Here is a 21,891-nt window from a genome sequence, read left to right on the forward strand (position 1 = left end):
TTCCATTGAGTCTTCAGAATTTACCAACTTAGGAAGGTTGTGAAGGACAAAGGCATGCTCTGGGCTGTCCTGTGGTTTGGGCCTGTGGAAAAGAGGGAGGTGACTCGGGGTGAGGGGGAGTGGTCTGAGGGGCGGACCTGAGGGCCCACAAGGTTTATATAGTTTAACAGCTTCCCCTCTCCTCCTGCCTTGTGTCTGTGAGCTCCCATTTTGGCCTGCCCAGCCTGTGCCTCTCTCTCTCTTACTCACAGTCTCTCTCACTGAGTTTCTACAGCAACAATGAAAGCTGCATACTCTATGCGCTCCTCGACCAGTAGCAGGTCTCCTGCTATGTCAGTAACCCGTACTTCTACGGGGCCTGTCTATGGGGCCCCTACCATCCACGGTGGGGCCGGTGGGGCCAGAATCAGCATCTCCTCCAGCGTCCGCAGTGGGCTGGGATCCGGGATGGGAATGAGCTCTGGAGCAGGGGGCTTCTCCAGCAGTGTCCAGATGAGTGCCAGTGGGAACAGCGCTGACATCATGGGCAATGAGAAGTTTGCCATGCAGAACCTGAACGACCGGCTGGCCAACTACCTGGAGACGGTGAGGAACCTGGAGCAGGCCAACCACAAGCTGGAGATTAAGATCAAGGAGGCCCTGGAGAAGAGTGGGCCTGACTTCAGAGACTACAGCAAGTACCAGGCCATCCTGGACGACCTGAGGAAGAAGGTGAGAAGGGGTGATAGAAGGAAGGGGAATGTGATAAGTTTATTAAACAAAGGCATATGACGGGGAAGTTGAGAAATGGAGGGAGGGAGGTATTGTATTATACATGAACTGAAAGATGAAACTCAGAGTGAGCAATGAGATGACAAATATAAGTCAACACATCTTGAAGGTATTTACCCTGCACATGTGTTAAAAGCGTTATATTCTGTACCCTCTGACCTCATTGTAACCTCAATAGTTTCCTAACAAACGAGCTTTAATGGGTTTTTGCTGGTCCTCGGCTCAGTGCCTGCCGCTACGCTCATGGGCTGGGGGATGAGGGCTGGACCGGAAACAGTATGGTGGAGGAATGTTGAAGTATCACAGGTCAGAGAAACAGGAAAGCAGACAGAGAGAAAAAAAAACAAGAAAGTATAGGGACTTGATAGACTGTAAAGGGTCAAATTGCAAGCCCATTCATTGTGACTTTAACTACCCTTTTCCTCTTTGTTTAGAACAACACAAACAAAGTGCATTGTCAGCTGGACAAAGGGGCTGAACACGCAGTGCAGTCGCAACTACTAAATAATAGAAATAATAATGACAATAATAAACTAAATAAATAGAAACCCACCTTTCACTCATATTTCAAGATGGAGCTTGTTAGTTCTTTGTGTGTGTGTTTTCGTAAGTAAGTAATTACTCTGAGAATGGCATTAATATCACTTTCAGTTTCATGTGCCCAGAACAAATAGGTTTAACCACCGTACATAGTTAACTACTGTAAAAATAATTTTAGAACTGAAGGTAAATTAAGACATTACACAACTAGGAACATTTGTTAATCATTCATCCAAGGTTTTGCTCCAGTGAGTGTTAGAATGAGAGGAAAAAACACAAAAGCATCTGACTGAAAGACAGCTAGTCTCATGACTGTCATCAAATGCAGTCTCCAAAGGTAACATTCCAGTTAGGTCCAATGCAGCCCAACTGGAAACACCTTGGAACCTGGAAACACCCAAATACTGTGTGTCTACTGTAGCAGTTCAACTTTGGAAAATGATTCTTTGTTGCGAGTGTGAATGCCCACAAAAGCATATTTTTTTTCTAATCTTTTTCCTTGTGGGAGCAGCCCAGATAGCAGCATCAAGGTCAGATAACCCTCACTGAAAGTATGACAAATTAAATGGACAAAATGGGAGGCAAAGACAGAAGAAGGAGTTTTCCATCCATCATTGAGCATTCCATCATTCTCAAAATACTACATAAAAACTAAAACTAGGTTTTGTTTATTATACTAACAGCCTAAGGCTTCACTTCATCCAAACATCCCAGGGTCAAAATTGCCTAATTCTTATTTGGAGTCATTCAAAAATCACTCAAATAGTACCCTTAGCCTCAACCACCATCTGAGAAAATACAGACTTTCACAGCAATATTAAAACATACTAGTCCAACAAAGCACGCACAGTCAGCCATCCATGCAAACACATACATGCATGCGCAATCACATGACCAAGCATGCACACACACACACACACACAACCACAACTACCATCACCACCTTCCTCATGCAAATCACATCTGGCCTGCTGACAGGTTAGATCCTGTTTCCCAGCAGCGACAGGACAGTTGCTGCCTGGCAGCCACTGATTGGCTAAATGGACTTTGTCACCTGGATGCCGCCCCTGCTTTCTATCCCAGCCCGTATCTACCGTACTGTGACTGCTAAAACAAACACTGCAACCATCTGTTTTTTGAAGCCGTCACTAAACCTATTAGTACAAGCTGTATCTCACTGAAATAAACACAAGTCATATGTGTGTATATTAGTACCCTCTGCTTGTAATTCAAAAATTAATATAATAAATTAAAAAACAAGTTTTTCATCCCCTGTGCTCAGCTTGCAATCTGAATAACCTTCTCTTTTTGTAAACCTGCTCCAGGTGTTTGATGCCACGACTGATAATGCCCGCCTGGTTCTCAACATCGACAACGCTCGCCTGGCAGCCGATGACTTCAGAGTGAAGTAAGTCCCACCCACAGTAACACTGAGATCGTAAAATACTAACCCAGACAGCTGCAGGCACACCCTGGTGTATTGCGTAGTGGGATGACGGATGAATACATGGTGTCATGATCTAAAGAGACAGTTAATTGTCTTGTAGTCATAAATCATCACCTTTGCATCACTTCTGATGGGAACGTTTCAGTTGTGTCATAAATTAAACGTCATAGCAAACACAGCAGTCAAATAAAGGTGTGGAGTATTCTATTATGACCAGATAATGCATATTTAAGGGAAAAAAACATACAAAGATGTATAGGTCCAGTCATTTGGTTATCCAATTGATACAAGTTCTGATGAGTACATTTACAAAATCATCCCAGTCTGTGTGAATCTGAGCAGCTGTACCAGGCTTTGAAGTTATCTTCACTGTCTTGCCCTGTGCTGTTTAGATATGAGTCTGAGCTGGCCATCCGCCAGTCTGTGGAGGCCGACATTGTCGGTTTGAGGAAGGTCATCGACGACACCAACATGACCCGCATGAACCTGGAAAGCGAAATCGAATCGCTGAAAGAGGAACTCATCCATCTTAAGAAGAACCATGAAAATGTGAGTATGATGATGCTAATAAAGTTACCTTTATAAACCACAATATCAATGAAAATTCCTTGTATCTTGAAAACCAACCAGCAATAAACCTGATTCTGAAAGCTCAACTTCAAAGGCCCTGAAAACTTTAAATCTTAAGTGTTTAAAGGTAAGAATTAAAAAGTTTTAACATTCAACAACTTAGCTATTCTTTGACAGTACTGTGTGGGTGTAGTTTAATAAGATTTGACTGATAGTACTGGCAGCAAAGGTGCAAGGTGGCAAACAACCGTCATCACATTTTCATTCAAATATTTCTCTCTAATTGGAACATAATTACGTCACCAACCCCAAACCCCATCACTTTTTGTAAGAAATCAATTCAAAAAAGAGGTTTCAGGCTCTTTAATGTAACGTTATTCTCCAGTTTTGTCTGTGAAACTCAAAGATTAGTCAAAGGCTGTATCCATCTTGCTTCAGTGTTGACACTTTTAGTTCCCCTTTCAACAAAGTCTAATAAATTCCTAACAACAGTCACTGTTAAAAGACCTCTGGACATCATTTCAGCAAACATCCACTCCTTTAGAAGACCTCAATAAATATTTGTTTACTAGCTGATCTCAATAATCCCTTTAAACATCATCACCATGTGTGCTTTGTACGTTGCGCACTATGCCGTCACAGTAGCTGACACATCCTGACATGCTGCAGGGCGTTATTGAAAACATAACAAGACAATTTCAGTGGGAAGATCGAGGTTTGTGAGAAAATCTGAAATATCTGTAAGTGAATTTTGTGGGAAGCCTCATCGTAAAAGTGATTCCCCATCCGTATTTGGCAACAAAGAGAACACCAAAGAATTAAAATGATTATAATTTAAGTGCATAAGTATTTGTTTACTGAAGGAATGAAGTTTTTGTTCCACAGACAAAAGTTTACTTACCTGACCATAATGTGGTTGGAAGGCCAGGAGTCAGAGCTGGGTCAAAGCTCAATTAAAAAAAAAAAAAAAAAAAAAAAAAAAAAAAGGATTCAGTTGTGGAATCCAGAAGATCTAAGCAGTGCTCTCTCTATTTTTAACAAATGGACATTTGCACCCTTTAAGTGAACTACAGCTGAGAAAAAAGTTATGACTTGTGTTTCGATCTGTTAATTTCTCTATCTATTCTTATTTCTACAGGAAGTTATGGAGCTTCGTAACCAGATTTCCAAGTCAGGAGTCCATGTAGATGTTGACGCTCCTAAAGGCCAGGACCTGGCTCAGATCATGGCAGAAATAAGGGCCAAGTATGAGAAGATGGCACAGAAGAACCAAGAAGAACTCAAGGCATGGCATGAAACGCAGGTAAACGATGATCAGTAAAACTATCATCTGCCAACATGGACGTCCCTCTCAAGCACAGATTAGTTAAGTCTAAGACTGAAGTTTACACATCTGTTAATCTCGATCATTATTTCAGATAACAGAAGTGCAGACACAGGTCACCCAGAACACAGAGGCCCTGAAGGGTGCCCAGACAGAGGTGAACGACCTACGCAGACAGATACAAACCCTGGAGATCGAACTAGAGTCACAGAAGAGCCTGGTGAGAAGCACTGTCAGCACACGCTTCATTTACCTCAACACACACTTATGTTAACCCCTTGCAATGCCTAACTCAGCATTCTCACTTCATGTCTCTCACATTTGTTGACTCAAGCTTTACACTGGTGATCCCTTGCTATGGAGCTGTCAACAGTCAGTTGGGTCTACTGTCAAATTTTAACCCTTTTTTTTTCTTTGCCCTTGCTTGTCTCACAGAAAGCCTCTCTTGAGGGTACGCTGAGGGACACAGAGATGCGTTACAACATGGAGATTGAGTCACTCAACAACATCCTCCTGGGCCTGGAAGCAGAGCTCACACAGCTGCGTAACAATATCCAGAAGCAGATGCAGGAGTACGAGGTGCTGCTCAACACAAAAATGAAGCTGGAGGCCGAGATCGCTACATACAGACGGCTGCTGGACGGTGAAGACTTCAAGTAAGCATGTCAATCATTCTATGATGCTGGAATGACATTGTATTTTAATGCATAACCAGCTTGCATAAGCAAAGTTCACCAATAAAAAAAATCAGTGAATAGAGACTGCCTGACAGTTAATTTGATCTTTCTATTCAGCCTCCAGGATGCTCTGCAAAGCCAGAAAACAGTGAAGACCAAGGTGATGACTGTCACACAGACCCTGGTGGATGGCAAGGTGGTTGCCTCCAGCACAGAAACCAAGAACGTTTGAACACCAAAAGCAACCACCTGATGCTGTCACTACATCATAACACTAACATACGTTTGGACAAATTTGATTATGTTTCCTGTGGGTTCTTCTAATCTATTTTTTTTTATAGTACAGCAATAACCAACCCTGCAATTAGTTTGACTCCCTGGATATAAAGCTCTGCCACAGGCTGAAGATTAAAAAAAAAAACTGGATCAGTGGAAAACTAAACCATCTTTTATTTATTTCATCATGATTTATTTATGTCTTTGTGTGCTGACCTGCAGATGTTTACAAAAGTTCAGAAATTGGGGAACTGTGAGTTTTCTCAGAGACAAACCTATAGAAGATATTGGATATTTCAAAGTATTAAAGGAGTGCAAAAATTACATGCAAAATATTTTTTTATATTTCATCATCTTTCATTTTCTTTCTGTCCAGTTAAGTTTGCCTGTCGTGCTGTCATGTTCAGACAAGAAAATAAAGTCCATTCGTGAATTTTATCTTGGTGTGAAATGGCTATTATTAAAACAAAATATCATTTATATCAAATATATCAACTCCCAGATTATATCATAATGACAAAGAAGAAATAAAAATGAATGAATGAAATGAATCAAGCACATAAGGTGCACTGCTGCCTTTACAATCACTGTGCAGTCTCAAAAGCGCCCTCATCCATTTCCATGAAACCACTGCTTTGGCAGAATGGGTGTGCCAGTGCAGGTTTGCAGTACACTCCAATTACATATAAGGGCACATTCCTGGTAGACTATTTTGTAACTTGAATGGCATAATTCTGCTGCTTAGTCTGATATTGTAGAAATGAAGAATGAAATGTTTGTTGCCATGGTAGCTTTCCAAAGTTGAAAAGTCCTTCCTCATAGCACTACCCATAAGCACTACATTGCAGAAATTTGCACTGAGCATTTTGGCAATCTGATGGCATCAGGTACTATTACTCCTGTTAGATCTGAACACCCACCTAAGTCTATTGTGACTCTATATTTTTCTTATTGTTATCAAATTCCAGGAGAGAGCTAAAACCTGTCTGTCACCTAATACTTTCTAACCTGCCTAGAGCACTCAGTGCCAAGCCTGCTGATTCCAAAAGGTAAAAAGTATGTAATTTCATTAAAAATAAAATAGGCTAAATAATTTTAAGAAACAGTGTGGCACTGTAGATTCTAGCACATTTTACTTAAACATAAGTAAATTGTGCATTTCGTGAGGGCTGTGGATTGCACATTTTGTCCTCTGGTGACAAAGGTACGAGCTTGAATCAACATTGCTAGAAGTCGAAAAACTAAATTTTCAGTGACCCTTGACAGCCCTGATAGCTTACAGTACACTGGCCAGCACTGCCTCGTTTCTGTCAGGCAGCTGATATTTCAAATATCAAATTTGTTGTGATGTGAGCCTTCAAGTCTTCTGTTGTTCATATAGCTAATCAAATGCTAGCAAATTGGAAATGCTTAAGATTGACAGATTCAATCAAGAGTCAATTTAAGCAAATGCTTAAATTGGTTGCCTTGACACTCAGGGAGGGCACATTGGAATAATCTAACATGACTAATGCAAACAAAGTTGCTGAAATACTGATAAGGACAAATCTGTCCTCCCAAAATATTTGTAGGGACATGTCCCTACAGTGCAGTCCAAACCTACCTCTTCATCGAGTATTTACCGAATTATCACGGTGTATGTACTGATTCAGAGAAGATGAACAAATGAATAAATAAAATGTTCAGTATAATAGTTCTTAATTGTTTTGGACAACAATACAGTACGTGGCCAGTCTGATCTTTGCTGCTGTTGATATCATCGTTTCCATAGATACAGTTCATTTACTATGCACTATCAATATAAAAATGTCAGCATACCTTGGGTGTTACTGGGGTAAAGTCTAAGCAAGAAGGCTAAAGGTAAAAATGTTATATAGATGGCAGGGGAGTGGCAGGGAGGAATATTGCCTTTCAGAGTGATATATAAGGCCCTGAGACTTTCCTCCATTCTCCACTTAGCTACCAAACCCCTCTGTGCCAGGACACACCTCTTCTTCTTCTGATTGATCAGCACACTTTATTCAGCAATGGAGATTAAACGCCAGAATTCTCAAGGCATTGGTATCTATATGACAAACACAACCAGACCTCTACAAGAGAGGGCCTATGCCTACAGCGTCAGTGGAGGGGCCGGCGGCCATGGGACCAGGATCTCAACTGCCACCTATGGCACACGGGTTGGCAGTGGCTTCGGGGGTGGGTATGAGTACGAGTCCTCCGGGTCTACCCATGGAGCTCTGGCCATTGCTAATGAGAAGACAACCATGCAGCACCTGAATGACCGCCTGGCCAGCTACTTGGAGACAGTGAGGAATCTGGAGATGGCCAACAGCAAGCTGGAGATCAAGATCAGAGAGTGCTTAGAGAAGAGAGGCCCAATGGAAGGGAAAGACCACAGCAAGTATGACGCCACCATAAAGGAGCTGAGAGCCAAGGTGAGTCAGTAATTTAATCTGTCAATCTTCATGATGCGTAAAACAAAAAGAACAAAAAGATTTGTGCATGGCTAAGGTCAAAACTGCAAAAAGAAGTCGATAAAGAAGGCTGAAGAGTGATCAATCTGCTTCTACTTCAGCGTTCTGTTTGTACAGACATTGCACTGTATCAAAGTGAAGGAAATGCTTATAGAGCATAAATGTCACTAAATACTGTATGTTATGCAGTTTTACACAGGCACACAAAATAAATGAATGATGTTTTTAAAAGTTTTGAAAAAAAAAACTCTTTACTGACCAAGATCTCAGTCTACTTTCATCACATAATATTGGAGCAAAAGTCACAATATTTATCTCCTGTACACTCTTATCCTCTCTTATCTGTATCTCGTTGTCACACTTTGAGAGACAAGATAACCTGCTTTGTCCTTTTATAACCCCAGTGTGTTATTGAAGGCGTGTTCTTCCACCAACATATCTTATCAAACTGAAAGTTACTTTACAATCCATCAAATTGAGAAAGTGAGAAAACACTAAGTGCATTCTGTTTGTATTTCACACACTGAAAAAAAAAAAAACTGTTTCATTTGTTTCAGATTTTTGGAACGATTAAGGACAATGCACATCTAGCTATCACACTTGACAATGCACGCCTCGCCTCAGACGACTTCAGAGTCAAGTGAGTGCTCAGCTTTGTATACAAAATGAAACAGGATCTCCATCCAGAGTGAACATATTTGACATTCAGTATTTTTTATTAGGATGGAATATGAGATGTCCATGCGTCAGACGGTGGAGGCCGATGTGGCCAGACTGAGGAAGCTTCTGGATGACACCAACATTATTCGCCTGCACCTGGAGAGCGACATCGAGTCTCTGAAGGAAGAGCTGATCAGCCTAACGAAGAACCATGAGGCGGTGAGGGATGACAGTCAGAAATTATTTGTATGCTGCCTTAAGCCAATCCAGCTAAGCAGCACTTATTCATGAGAAAAACCAATTAATTCCAATGCTACTGTAAATAGGACTGTAAATATTATCTAAAACCTTATTGTTCCTTAACCTCTTTGCAAAGGACAACCCCACTAACCTTGTTCAGTTTCTCCCTCAACAGGATGTTGCTGAATTACGTGCACAGATCACCCAGGCTGGTGTTCAGGTGGATGTTGATGCTCCTAAAGGACAGGACCTTGCCAGGATCATGGAGGAGATGAGGGCTAAGTATGAGAGGATAGCACTGAAGAACCAGGACGAGGTCAAAGCATGGCATGAATCTCAGGTAACTTGTCAGTGCATGTTCACATTTCAGCTATCGATGTTTGTTAAGTACTTTCTCTATGTAATACCTGTGTTTTATCTTGTCTCTAGATGACAGAGGTTCAGGTCCAAGTGGCTGAGAGTACAACAGCTTTGAAGGAAGTCACAAGTGTGCTGACTGAAACCAGGAGGAGGTCTCAGGCGCTGGACATTGAACTGCAGTCTGCACTTAGTATGGTAATATCCAGATTTACATAACTGGTACTACTACACCACTGGTTATATTTTCAGATTTAACCTTCCATTAATATTCCCTCTCTATCATGTCTAATAGCTAAGTTGGTTAAATCAGCTTATTCACATTTTTGCAGAGAGCTAGAAGAGTAGATAGACGCCGCTGTCATTTGTGTGCATTAAATATGAAGCCAAGAACAACAGGTTGTGGTTTTACAGTGCATAACGTGTGAGCCTCAGTCACATTTTCAGGAGGATTTTGTTGTCCATTTTCAGCCAAGCTAAGCTAACTACTGTAGCTAAATGTAGTTTCATTAAACTAATGTGACTAATATAGAACATTTCATCCAATTCTTGATAAGAGCCATTCTGTTTCTCTACCTCATCAGTTAATTGCATAGCCAAACTTTTTTTTTTCACCTCTCAACAGAAAGCAGCCCTGGAGGCCACTCTGCGTGACACTGAGATGCGGTATAATGCAGAGGTGGAGAAGTACAACTCGATCATCGTGAGGCTGCAGGAGGAGCTCACTAAGATCCGCAATGACATTCAGAACAACACAACAGAGTATGAGCAACTACTCAACATCAAGGTGAAACTGGAGGCTGAGATTGCAGAGTACAGGAGGTTGCTGGACGGTGAGGGAGCCTTAAAGTGAGTACAAGGAGGAGGTAGAAGGTTTGGGTGGAATGGTTACAAACTGCTTGTAAAAATGAATCTAGTATCATCGCTAATATGCAAATATGAAGAGACATTGATAAGGAAAGTACAAGTAAACTCATCCTTTAAATTTCAGCATGTGGATACCACATAACTTTAATACACAAGATGCATGTCTAGAGTGAGGGCACGGATCTTACTGTAGTGTATAAAGTAGTACTAAATCCAGTTTCACTCATAACAAAGATAACCCTAGGTAGTATTGATTTTACTTGTGTGTTCATTTTTGGCAGGCTAGAGGATGCAATTGATCAGAAGACAGTCCAGACCAAGGTGGTGACAGTCACTCAGACTCTGGTGGATGGCAAAGTGGTGTCAGAGAGCAAGGATGTCAAATCCAGTGAAAAGGTTGTTGTATAAAAACTGAATAAGAAATTATTTGCAACAAAAATAAAGTCAACAGAGAGTGTACCATCATGCCTGTGGCTGTTTGTTTAGCTTTAAATATCCCCTGAGGTCCCATGACCGTTCCCCTTACTGCTCAGAGCTGTTTTGGCAGTACAAAGGAGACCTACAAAATATTCAGCACGTGGTATTAATGTTACAGGTGATTGGTGAATAATTCAATTTTCTTTTAGCTTAGCTTAGCATAAAGACTGGGGGGGGGGGGGGCAACTAGCATGGCTCTACGCATAGGTAAGAATCTGCCTACCAGCACTCCTAAAGCCTCAGTAATGAATTCATTCTATTCCATAGTCTGTGGTTACGTGCAGCTCTATTTCTTCATTCTTCTTCTCCTGGTTTTCTGACTGCCTCACAGTGATGGCAAGACTCCAGGAAGACACTGCCTCAACTCTCATGGAAAGTAATTAAATACATTTATTCAAGTAACGTACTTATTTAAACTGTATCTGAGGATTTATATTTTATGCTTTATTTAATAAAACCAACTTTATACTTTTACTACACCACATTTCAGAGGGAAATATGTTTCTTTTTACTCCACTTGATAACCTCAGTTACTTTGCGGATAACAATTGCAGACTGCAAAGAAAACAAGGAAATAAAGCTGAAAATGACTTTTAAAACATTAAAAAATATATATCATACATTATACAACCTCAGCTTGCACACATATTCCATGTAAGTCAGGTCCCCTTTCATGCACATGGACACTGTTGGCAGTTTGACCTCCTGCCAGCAACCTCCCACACACCCAAGTCTACTGTGAGTGCGGGAAATTCTTTCAGCTTCTGAGAAATTCACATCCTGACCTGCAGTTCTTTAGCCTTGTCCCATAACAAGCAGAAGGCCTTATTCCCATGCCATGTTCAAGCAGTCCTGTGTCTCTGTTTTTCTTTATTTACATTCACATTAGTCAGTCTAATTCCTGTGTACTCTTTGATACAGAAAAAAAAAAAACTGAACTGTTTTGGTCTCGGCTTAATCACCGCATACCTTCAAGTTAATAGCACATTCATATGTTGTTAATAGAGATGTGGGGAACAACAAATTTTGGCAATTGGCTGGGGCTTTCCGAACATTAGAAGACAACTATAAAGCTTGAACTCAGCCTTTCGAAATCAATCCACTATCCATCATCACAATGTCACTTTTTTTAGGAAACACTCAGTTTCAACATTCCACAGACAGCACCGTTAATCATTCTGCCAGATTCTAATCAGCTGGTTTCCCAACTACATCTCACAGTTAGTTATAGTTTCCCAATTGGTGCCAGTTTCCAGCACGATGTTGTACACCCTATAGCTGTTATTGTGTAAAGTGTGTGAAAGTGTGCCTGCTGTGGGTGGCTCCTCATGCCAGTCTCTCTGTCTATTGTTATGGATGAAGAAGTTGTCTTCCCTGACAATTTTGTTGCAGCCACATGTTTCGTACTCCGGCCTTGCTGACAGAAGCTGAGAAGACAAACAAGAGAGACAGGGAATTCCAGAGAAAGGGTAAAAAAGATGGAGGGATGCATTAGGGGGAAGAGAAGGGCAAGTGCACATCTCTACTGCATGCTTGTAATTCCTCAGGCCCCACGGAGAGCAGGGTGAACAATACCTTTCTCTCTGCACAGACAGAGGAGGCCCGCTGAGGATTCACTTTACTTAGTCATAACTCACAGAGGAACCTAGTGTACAGCAGAGGGAAAATTAACTCTCAAATTCCATTATCAGAGCCATTTAGGCTTTCTTCATTTTTGCAAATACAATGACGTTGACATAAAAGAAGATTTGAAAAAAGATCTGCACACTGCAATACCCATTGGGTTGGGTGGTGAGTCACAGAATACCTGGTGGAACAATCTGAAATACCCATTGCTCAAAACCACTTATGAGGTGCAGCTTAATGTCAATAAAGTCAGTTTCAGTTAAAGGTAAAAAAAAAAAATTACATGCCCAAACATTCCTACAATACTATCACAGTGTATGTGTCACAGAAGAATAGTGAATTTATAATGATAGTCTGAGTTACACGAATCAAGTGGGTATCTTCATGATGATGGTCACATTTAAAGCAGCAAACATTCAGCCACAATCAGGATGTACCCCTCCACTGCATCTCAGCAAGGAAGAATTGTCAATGGAATCTAAAAAGTGTGAAATTCATAGTATAAAAAACTTGATAACTGAGCTAATATGAAGCCTCATAGTGCTGTGTAGTGTAGTGTAGTACAGATGGGAGGTTACCACTTCACTGCCACTATGGGAAAGTGGTACGATTACAACACTCCTTCAACAAACACACGGCATGGACAGTTGTATTACGACAGACAAACTCTGAGCCTGTTCTTTAGATGTAAATCAAGCTAAATATGTGACTTTGGTGAGACATTTCACGGCAGCTGAGACAATGAATCCCTTGTACATATCGCCACAAGTTATTTCTGAAACACCTCACGAAAAGACAAAAATAAACAAATAAATAAAACAGATCCCAATTCTCCATTCAAAAAGGGCTGTAATCCTGTGATTTGTAAAGGTGGTGACGTGTTTGTCCCTGAGTGTTTCCAGCTAATTCTCAGATAAATGTTGCAATCTCCAGAATTTGAATACATAATAAAGTTAGCCTCTGCACAGCAAGTGTTGCAAGCCCGTTGTACCACATGTGCAGAAGTTCACAAACGGCCTGCTTTTTTAATTTGATGGGACTGCAGAGGGCCTGTAAAGGATAATCTGCAGCTATCGTGAGTTAAGATAAACAGTTTTAGCTGGAATGTAGAAGTTCATTCAGAACTCTCTTCAAGCTGTGCATGAGTCAGTCACGACAGGTCATGACTATGACTGCTGTTTAATCTCTTTTTCCTTGTAAAACAGTTACCAGTCTTAACGTAGATAAACTATGAATAATTGCTCTCCCTCTCTGTCACACACACACAAATAACACACATTCTGGATGTTTCCCTTTACCCCACACATCTGCTGGGTGTGTCAGTCATGCAGTGCTCCCAGCCTGCTGGGCCTCCTCCCAGTGGAAGCAAAAGAGGGAGAGAAATGAGGGGGAAGGGTGTGGTGTGTGACTGTGTGTGTTTGGAGACATGAGGGACGAATTAAGTGTTGGAAAAGTAACGAAAAAGTAGCAAGAGAGAAATGCAAGCAATGGCAGGAGAGAGAGAAAACGTTCAAAATAGTGACTAAAGCTGCAGGATGAACTGACAGAACAACTGACAGAATGTCCACTTTAGATGTATACTATATATAACATGGGAGCAGGGAGCATTTCTGCTCAAAAGCTACAATCAAAGTCCAACAGTGGTGAGTAAATGATCTGCTCAGTGATAGGCTGACTCATGAAATGAGATCTTATGCCTCTTAAAACCTCACAGACACAATATCACCTTAAACAACTTCTTTTGGGAACAGAAAATCTATATTTTAAGCAGTTACTGTAAGTCTCGGCTGTGGAGTTTGATTGGAGAGGTGGCAGAAAAAAAGGGTACAAGGGATTGTGGCAAATAAAGTAAATGTGAAAGAAAAGAATGTGGCAGAAAATGGAAGAAACTGAAAGAGTGATGAAAAGGGAAAACAGGAGTGTGGGAGAGCGAAGACGTGGAGGAGGCACAGAAGGAGGAGGAGGGCAGATTAAGTAAGAACAGAACTGGGCAGTGAGCCACCAGCCAGCCACCGTTTTCTCTCCCCATTTTCATTTTCCAGTCCCGTTGCGTGGTGAGAGAGAGAGAGAGAGAGCTGGCAACCTGAGACTCATCCGCCCCTAGCTGAAAAGCTGAGTTGGCCAAACTTGTTGAGTGACTCATTTGTCTGGTTTCCGTGGAAACTCACCAAAAAAAAAAAAACTTGGTGACCAGAAAGACCCAACCATACGCCCAAAGGAGTAAGATGATTACCGCCTGTGCTCCACTAAAAATACAGCAGTGCAGCTCCCTGGTGTGGATGAATCAACTAAAACTGTAGCAGAAAAATGTTCCAAAGCAGAGTTCAGTGAGTTAAAATTTTCTCTTCGTGAAATAGCAGAGTCACAGTCTTTCCTTTCAAACAAGCGAACTTATCTGGATCACATATGTTTGAATCCGAAGCAGCTACACTAACCTTGACATTGTTCTTAATGAGTAACTAACTCACATTTCAGAGCAAAGGGAAAATGATTAAAGCGGCCAAAGGGACTGTGTTGCTCTATTTTGAGGTCAGTGGTGGGAAAGTTTAGTGATTTAGATTTAGTGAAAGATCTAATAAAAGATCATATAGCTTCACCAACAATCATCATATGGTACAGTTCATGGTTTAACAATCTTTGTAGTGTACACAAAAGGACAAAACAACTCTGTACACATTTCAAAGCTACAAATTTTGTTTGAAAGAATACCAATGTTGAGCAACTGGGTCACTAACCATGCGTGTAATATTACAGAAGAATTTCATTTTCAAGAAGAAGACGAATCAGCGAACTATAGACTGTTACTAGTGTGAGGTGTAAATTTAGCCATATGGACTTTTTAGCAGCATTTAGTGGGAAGAAGGAGCAACAAATTTGTCTCCTCAAAAGCCACAGAGCCAGCTCCACCTTAACCTTTCTCTCCACCCTCCCTGGTACACCCTCCCATTCACAAGATCCACGGTGGACCATGGTTTCATGGAGTGTGACTGACAGAACCTCTCATCCTGAATTTTTTTTCGCGAAATTGCTGTCCACAGCATTATTTTTAAACGTAAATGATTTTGTTGTAATTGCAAGATTTATTAAATGATGTCATCTCTCTCATTTCCTCTAAAGATGATTTTTAAAAAAATGGTCTTTCTTTTTTAAATGTAACTGGAAGTCCCTGTTGTGGTTTTTGATTGACTTTAACATGCTCACCAAGTTCAGACAGTTCTTCATGACAGCCATGACAATTTGTACAGAGACTTCTATGTTTCCTTATTAATTCTCTTTATCTAACCCCATATAATCCCCTCACTACAGGATGCTGTTTGTAATTTGGCAGTGCTTTTTTTGATGGGAGGAATTCCATCACAGGAAGGGAGAGGCTGCATTTAAAGCATTCCTAAGGTTGGAATAACCCCCTATCATAACAGCATGCCCAGGAACAGTCACAGATAAACAAAATACACACACAGAGAGACACACAATCCACAGAGACACACAGGCACACCTTAATGTCCCTGCACTTTGCTAGCATACAAAAGATCTTGATAAAGCTTTAGCTTGTTTCCTCAATGTGAAATCTAAATCTAAGTAGATAAGAAAGTGTGAGAACGTGAAACATAAGGGGTGTGACTCTTTAATGATCTTTCATAAAACCAGATGCATTTAAGAGGGGAATGAAGTCACCAAAAACACCAGTACTGGTTAAGTGCCAGAAAGAATCATCAGTTAGCATCTGGTGGTTTCCCACATAATAACTGAAAACGGATTGGAAATATCTTTGCTGTATGTTTGGTCCCATTCTGCTGTACACAGGATGTTATCATTATCTATAACCACTTATCCACTAACCCTGGTTAGACAGAAGCAAACAACCATTCATGCTCACAATCACACCTATGGGTAATTTAAAGACACCTAAAATGCATGTGTTTTAACTGTGGGAGGATGCCAGCGGGAACCCACACATATGCAGCATGAATTGCAAACTCCACACAGAAAGTGGGCTCAAACCCAGGACCTCAGTGCTGTGAGGTGACAGCTCTGAATAACTTAATATACTAACTGATCAGTCCATGAAGAGTTCATACCTAAATGAGGAAATTGATAATTTCTTCTAAATTATTTTTTTTTGACCATCTTGTTAAATTTTTGCAGCCAATTCATTCAATCTAAAGATGAATACTAATTGAATTAGACAGCAGACAGCTGATTGGCTGGTGACTAAGACTGAAATGTTATGTCTCAGAAGATGGTGAAAAACAACCTAGAGCTACAGAAAGAATATTAGCCTGAACAATTTGACCCGCTGTTAAATTCTGATTCATGTGTTTAAAGCCAACATTCCCACAGATCGTGTCTGCTTGTTTTTCTTCTGTGCTGCACATAACGTCAAATCTGCAAATCTGCTAGATACAAAAACAAGATAGACTCAACAATCATGCTAGCAGCTCTGTGAGTCTATATTTGGTCACAGTGATGTTTTGGGTCAAATGCTATCGTCAGCATGCTAAATAACTCACATTTGAGCTTGGTGTCATTCCCAGGGCCTTCAAATACAACTTTTTTGGCATGTCCATCTGTGTGTCATCTAGATGTAGAAAGCACCTTTGCATGTCTGAATGAGACACACAAGGCTGTAGTGTAGTTCCAATGCAAGCACATGCATGTCAGAGCACAGCACAACACAAGATGTGGGGATTGAGAGGAAGGTCACACACACGACCTGCACCCAGGAGACTGGAGTTCACGTCCTGTGCGAAATCAAAAATACATCACCGATCTTTACCTAAACCCAACCTCCTAGTTTTGTGCCTAAACTTATCCAAAGTGCAGTTTCATTCTAGAAAGGCTTTGTGATAGGAAGTCTTTGCATTTCAAGGTACCATGTGCTACTGGAGGAAATGCACAAGGGCATAACAATGCTCAGGTTTGTGACAAGCTGGGATGAGAGCATATTACACATCTACAATGCTTCCTTGTTCACATTCAGCTGGTCACCCATGTTTACGTTGTTTACCCTCTTCGTCTAGAGTATCAATAGTTGCGGTATTTCAGTCTGGGCTAAAGTGGTGGGCCAACAAACCAACCGCGGACCAAATCTGCCATCTTGAGAGCTACACTCCTAGCATGGATACAAATTATATACAAGTTATATATGTGAAAGGAAAGCTGGATAACACACAAAATATGCAGGTTACATTGTTACTGTCAGGTAAAGTTGTCTCTTTTTGTTTGTTGAACTCCACATGAAGCAAAATGTGCACACAGCTAAGTCAGTTCTAACACCAGTATGACAAAGTACACAGTAGTAGGCCTGAGCAACATGAGGCTTTGCTGTTGTTGGTAGTCGAGAGAGATTAGTGAGCAGGTTTGGCCCCCTTATGCGCTCCATTTAAACCCAGAGTAGCCCATTGTGTGTGTTGTTCTTTGTAAATGGCTTTGCTCTTAGAAAAACCTTGAGCATTCCTTTCATGAAGAGGTTTTGTCTTACAAACCTTTCACTTGCCTATATACTCTGAGAAAAGAAAAGGGCCCTCAGATGTTAACCTGACGTCACTGTTTACACAGGATGTTTTGGGGGGTTTTGGGTTTTGTCTACTGAGTGGGAACAAGCACAAAGACCCAGAAAGAAGACGAGCTGTAGGCTTATTAATCTTGCTGGTTGGTGCCTGTACAGTTGTGGGTCTAAGGTCAGGTCCATTCGGAGATCCTCTTTCACTGTTTTTACTATGTTGCCATGACAACAAAGTCAAAACAGTTAGAATGTACACTTAACACTGCAAAAAATAATGAGACTGATGTCAGATGTGGATAATGATGCTTTTAGAATAAGATAAGATAAGAAAACCTTTATTTGTCCCACAAAGGAGAAATTGCAGCGTTACAACAACAGGGGACAAAAACAGTGATACACACACATATATATATAAAAGAAATATAAAAATAAACATAAACATAAAATAGACAACATAAAATAACATCTACCTAACTAGCTATCTAACTCAACTACAAAGCTCTGCATAAATAATAATTAATAACTTCTTATGTATGGTATCTTTGTACATAAATCACATATAATCTTTGTGTGCGTAGATGACACATGCAAAAGTGTCACTCAGCCACTTACCCTTGAGCAAGGTACCTAACCCCCACTGCTCCCCGGGCGCTGCACGTGGTCGCCCACTGTCCCGGGTTTGCTGTGTGTGTGTGCACGTCACTTGGGTGGGTTAAATGCAGAGCACGAATTTCGTTGGAGTGAGTTCCCTCCAATGACAAAATATGTCACTTTCATCTTCTTTCATCTTTCAAATGGGAGTACATATGCAGAATTTGTTAAGAATAAATAAATGAAATGCTTTGCTCTCAATCAGCACTGGGGGCAGGTTGTTGCTCATGCTTAATTACTTGGTTGATTACTTGATTTCTTACTTGATTACTTTCCTAACAAATGTTTCTTACTGAGCAGCAAAATAAATTGTCATAAATAAATAAATACACAGTATGTAAAAGTATGTAGTATGTTGTATGATATATCAACACTAATTAAATGAATTAACAGCTGAAAGTCTTTTAATGGCTTAAAGTGGAAAAACAACCAAAAAAAAAGATAGCAAATGCAAAAGTACAACACATAGTTTTTGAAGATGCTTATGTGTATTTATCAGTTTCATTCTAGAACTTCCTGTTTTTCTGGAGTTCAGTGAAAACATCAAAGCCTGGAAAATAAAAGATGTGACGAGACAGCAGATAAGAGCATCCATGCATTTTCTATACCGCTTATCTGTCAGGGTCGCAGGACAGACGAGAGCAAAGGAAGGTAAATAAGAATAGAGAGAGAGGAGGCAGGAGAGAAAATGGGAGAAAAGAGGAAAGGACAAACTTGAACAAATGAGAGAAAGAAGAAAAGAAAGGAGAGAAAGGAAAGACAAAGGAAATGAGATGGACAGAGAAGAGGGAGTCAAACTATCTTCATCTAATGTAAAAGCTCTGACAAAAGCTGGCAAGTGAGGCCATCGGCTTGGAGAGAAATGGTCAGGTGTCAGTTTTTTTTCCACCATTGTCAAACTTGCACTAAAACTGAAATCATGTATAAGCCCATGGTCAAATGTCCCCATCTATGACTCTCAACACCCCATGATTTGGGCCACAGTGTTAACCACTTCCAGATGGACATATATATATATATATATACTCATTTCCAAGCTGCATGGTGAATTTTCCCAAGTCCATGTTTATGGTGTGCATTGATGCCTAATGAAATCGTGTGGCTTCATATATTTATCCAGGGTGAAATAAATGAGCAGATTCCTTATTTAGACAATGAGTGCCATATTTAAATGGGCATTTAAAAGGAAAAAAAAAAACTAGCAAAGTTTTTTCGACTGTGTCAGTGATCACACCAGCCAAAGGTCATGGTCAATATATCAAGTTAAAGAAGGAAGAGTAGAAATGCTCCAATGTGAGGTTGCTTTTTCACTCACAGATACTATTTTGTGCACTCATATTATATGCAGAGACCTGGGTTTTATAGGCATGACACTAATTAAAAACCACAAAACAAATTCCCTTATGTCCCCACCACTTTTCAACTAAACCCAAAGTGTCACACTTGGGTCATCTGAACATCAGATCAGTTGGATTCATCCTCAGTGGACTATAAATGTACAAATCTCAGGGCAATCCATACAATAATCACTGAAATCTTTCAGTCTGGATTTAAGTGGTGGATCAGCAGACCAGCTGACTATCCAATGGAGCTGAGCCATATTGCTAGTAGATGAAAAAGTTCAAAACTTAAAACAAGTGAAACCAAGATGAGAATGTATTTATTATATACAGACTGTGGTGAGATGTAACTAAGCACATTTACTCTAGTACTGCACTTAAGTGGAATTTTGGGGTGTTTGTACTTTCTTTACCCAGGATGTTCTGAGAAGTTGTGAGTTTTGTCTACTGAGTGGGAAGAAGCTCAAAAACACAGAGAGAATGCAAGCAGTGGGCTAATTAATCTTACTGGTTGGTGTTATATATTTGTGGATCAAATGTCAGGTTCATTTAGGGATCTGGTTTCACTGTTTTTACTCAGTTGCTATGACAACACAGTAAAAACTGCCACAATGTTTACTTAACATTGCAAAATATAATGGCTTTTGGAGTTTGGTTATATTTTACAGACAGAAGACACATGTGCCCAACAGCTGGACGGCATATGGAGAAATGAATAGTGAAGAATGATGCACAGTTAATGTTTTTGTTTCTATGTTTTATGTCATTTTGTGTGTCATATGTCAAATGCACCACTGATAATGTGCACATGTAACTGAACCTAACTGAACCAAGTGCTTGTGCGTATGTCCTAACTTGTTCTTTTGTGTCAGCATTTGCATCCAAGTATGCATGACGCTCCCTCAGCAGTGTTAACAGGGGCCGACTAGTGTCTGTCAACGCACCTCCACCTCAACATAACCTCACAATGTGCAGGGATGTGACAAAACCGTCACAGTACACTGTAGACCAGTCATGCAGAGGAGCTTTTGACTGCTGAAGTAGACACACACCCAAAGGACTTCTGCCTTTTAAAGCATATTATTACATATAAGCTTCTCCAGAATTCTCAGGTGTTAGAATGTGAAAATTTGTCTTTGGTCTTATGTGACTTGTGTGGGACTAACTCAGCTAGTTCAAATGTTCACAACCACCAAAATCTTGTTTTAAATGTCCACCCTTTCCCCTATTCTTTAACACATCCTCTCCAGTGGAAGTGCTGTCCCCAAGGGAGCCATTTATAGCTTTGACAAAGAGACAGGAATTGCCAGTTTGTTCCTTTCTTCTCTAAGTGCTATACAGGATGTGCTGCTGGATTTCCACAAGTGCTACAGGACAGCATCCCTTCTCTGACATGACTTTCATTTCTGAGATAGATGATGGGGCGTTTAGGGGCAGCTGTGGCCTAGAGGTTGGAGAAGTGGCTTGTGATTGGAAAGCCGCTGGTTCGATTCCCCCACTGGACAGGCAGGAAAAATTTGAATGTGGTGGAGTGATAATGTCCCCACCTCCCATTAGCTGGCTGATGTGCCCATGAGCAAGGCACTTAACCCTCAATATATGCCCCCAGGCGCTTGATGCAGCCCACTGCTCCTGTGTGTTTCACTGCATGTTGCATGTGTGTGTGCTTCAGTCAGTGATGGGTTAAATGCAGAGAAGTAATTTCCCAGCTTGGGATTAATAAAGTAACTTAAATTATACAGTATGTTAATAGTAGGATTCTAAATAAAAGCCAGTTTACACAGTTATTTATCATAGCACTTCACTCCCCCTTGTGTCTGTCTATCCAAAAGACTGGTCAGTATTTGCCATGGATATTACACAAGAAAGCAAAAAAAAGATGTCATACTCCTGTGGGGAAACATCTACAGCTATATAAATCCTAATTTAATCACCAGGATCAAAACTATTTCCTTGATCCAAATCTTCAAAACAACTCTTCTCAGATAGCCAGTGCATGCCAATGAATTTTGCCAGTGGTAGGTCAAGCAGCAATAATGCAGCTCAGTGCTGAGTCTACACAGTTCTTCCCAGCAGCTGGCTTATTTG

The 21,891-nt window shown here is 40.7% G+C and overlaps 2 protein-coding genes across 2 annotated transcripts; both read left to right on the forward strand.

Moving 5' to 3' along the window:
• The first annotated feature begins 171 nt into the window (after window positions 1–171).
• krt18a.1 (keratin 18a, tandem duplicate 1) lies at window positions 172–6,043 on the forward strand. The gene is made up of 7 exons (XM_046396743.1): window positions 172–711; window positions 2,637–2,719; window positions 3,151–3,307; window positions 4,467–4,631; window positions 4,747–4,872; window positions 5,088–5,308; window positions 5,447–6,043. Exons 1-7 carry the CDS (start codon window positions 280–282, stop codon window positions 5,559–5,561), a joined length of 1,299 nt encoding a protein of 432 aa, XP_046252699.1. The 5' UTR covers window positions 172–279; the 3' UTR covers window positions 5,562–6,043.
• A 1,354-nt stretch (window positions 6,044–7,397) lies between these two features.
• On the forward strand, window positions 7,398–10,773 carry LOC124063277 (keratin, type I cytoskeletal 18-like). Its single transcript, XM_046396744.1, has 7 exons — window positions 7,398–8,040; window positions 8,637–8,719; window positions 8,802–8,958; window positions 9,155–9,319; window positions 9,409–9,534; window positions 9,962–10,185; window positions 10,485–10,773. Exons 1-7 carry the CDS (start codon window positions 7,633–7,635, stop codon window positions 10,609–10,611), a joined length of 1,290 nt encoding a protein of 429 aa, XP_046252700.1. The 5' UTR covers window positions 7,398–7,632; the 3' UTR covers window positions 10,612–10,773.
• Window positions 10,774–21,891: the final 11,118 nt, after the last annotated feature.

The sequence above is a fragment of the Scatophagus argus genome, chromosome 8 (genome assembly GCF_020382885.2).
Source record: "Scatophagus argus isolate fScaArg1 chromosome 8, fScaArg1.pri, whole genome shotgun sequence".
Lineage (NCBI taxonomy): Eukaryota > Metazoa > Chordata > Actinopteri > Scatophagidae > Scatophagus > Scatophagus argus.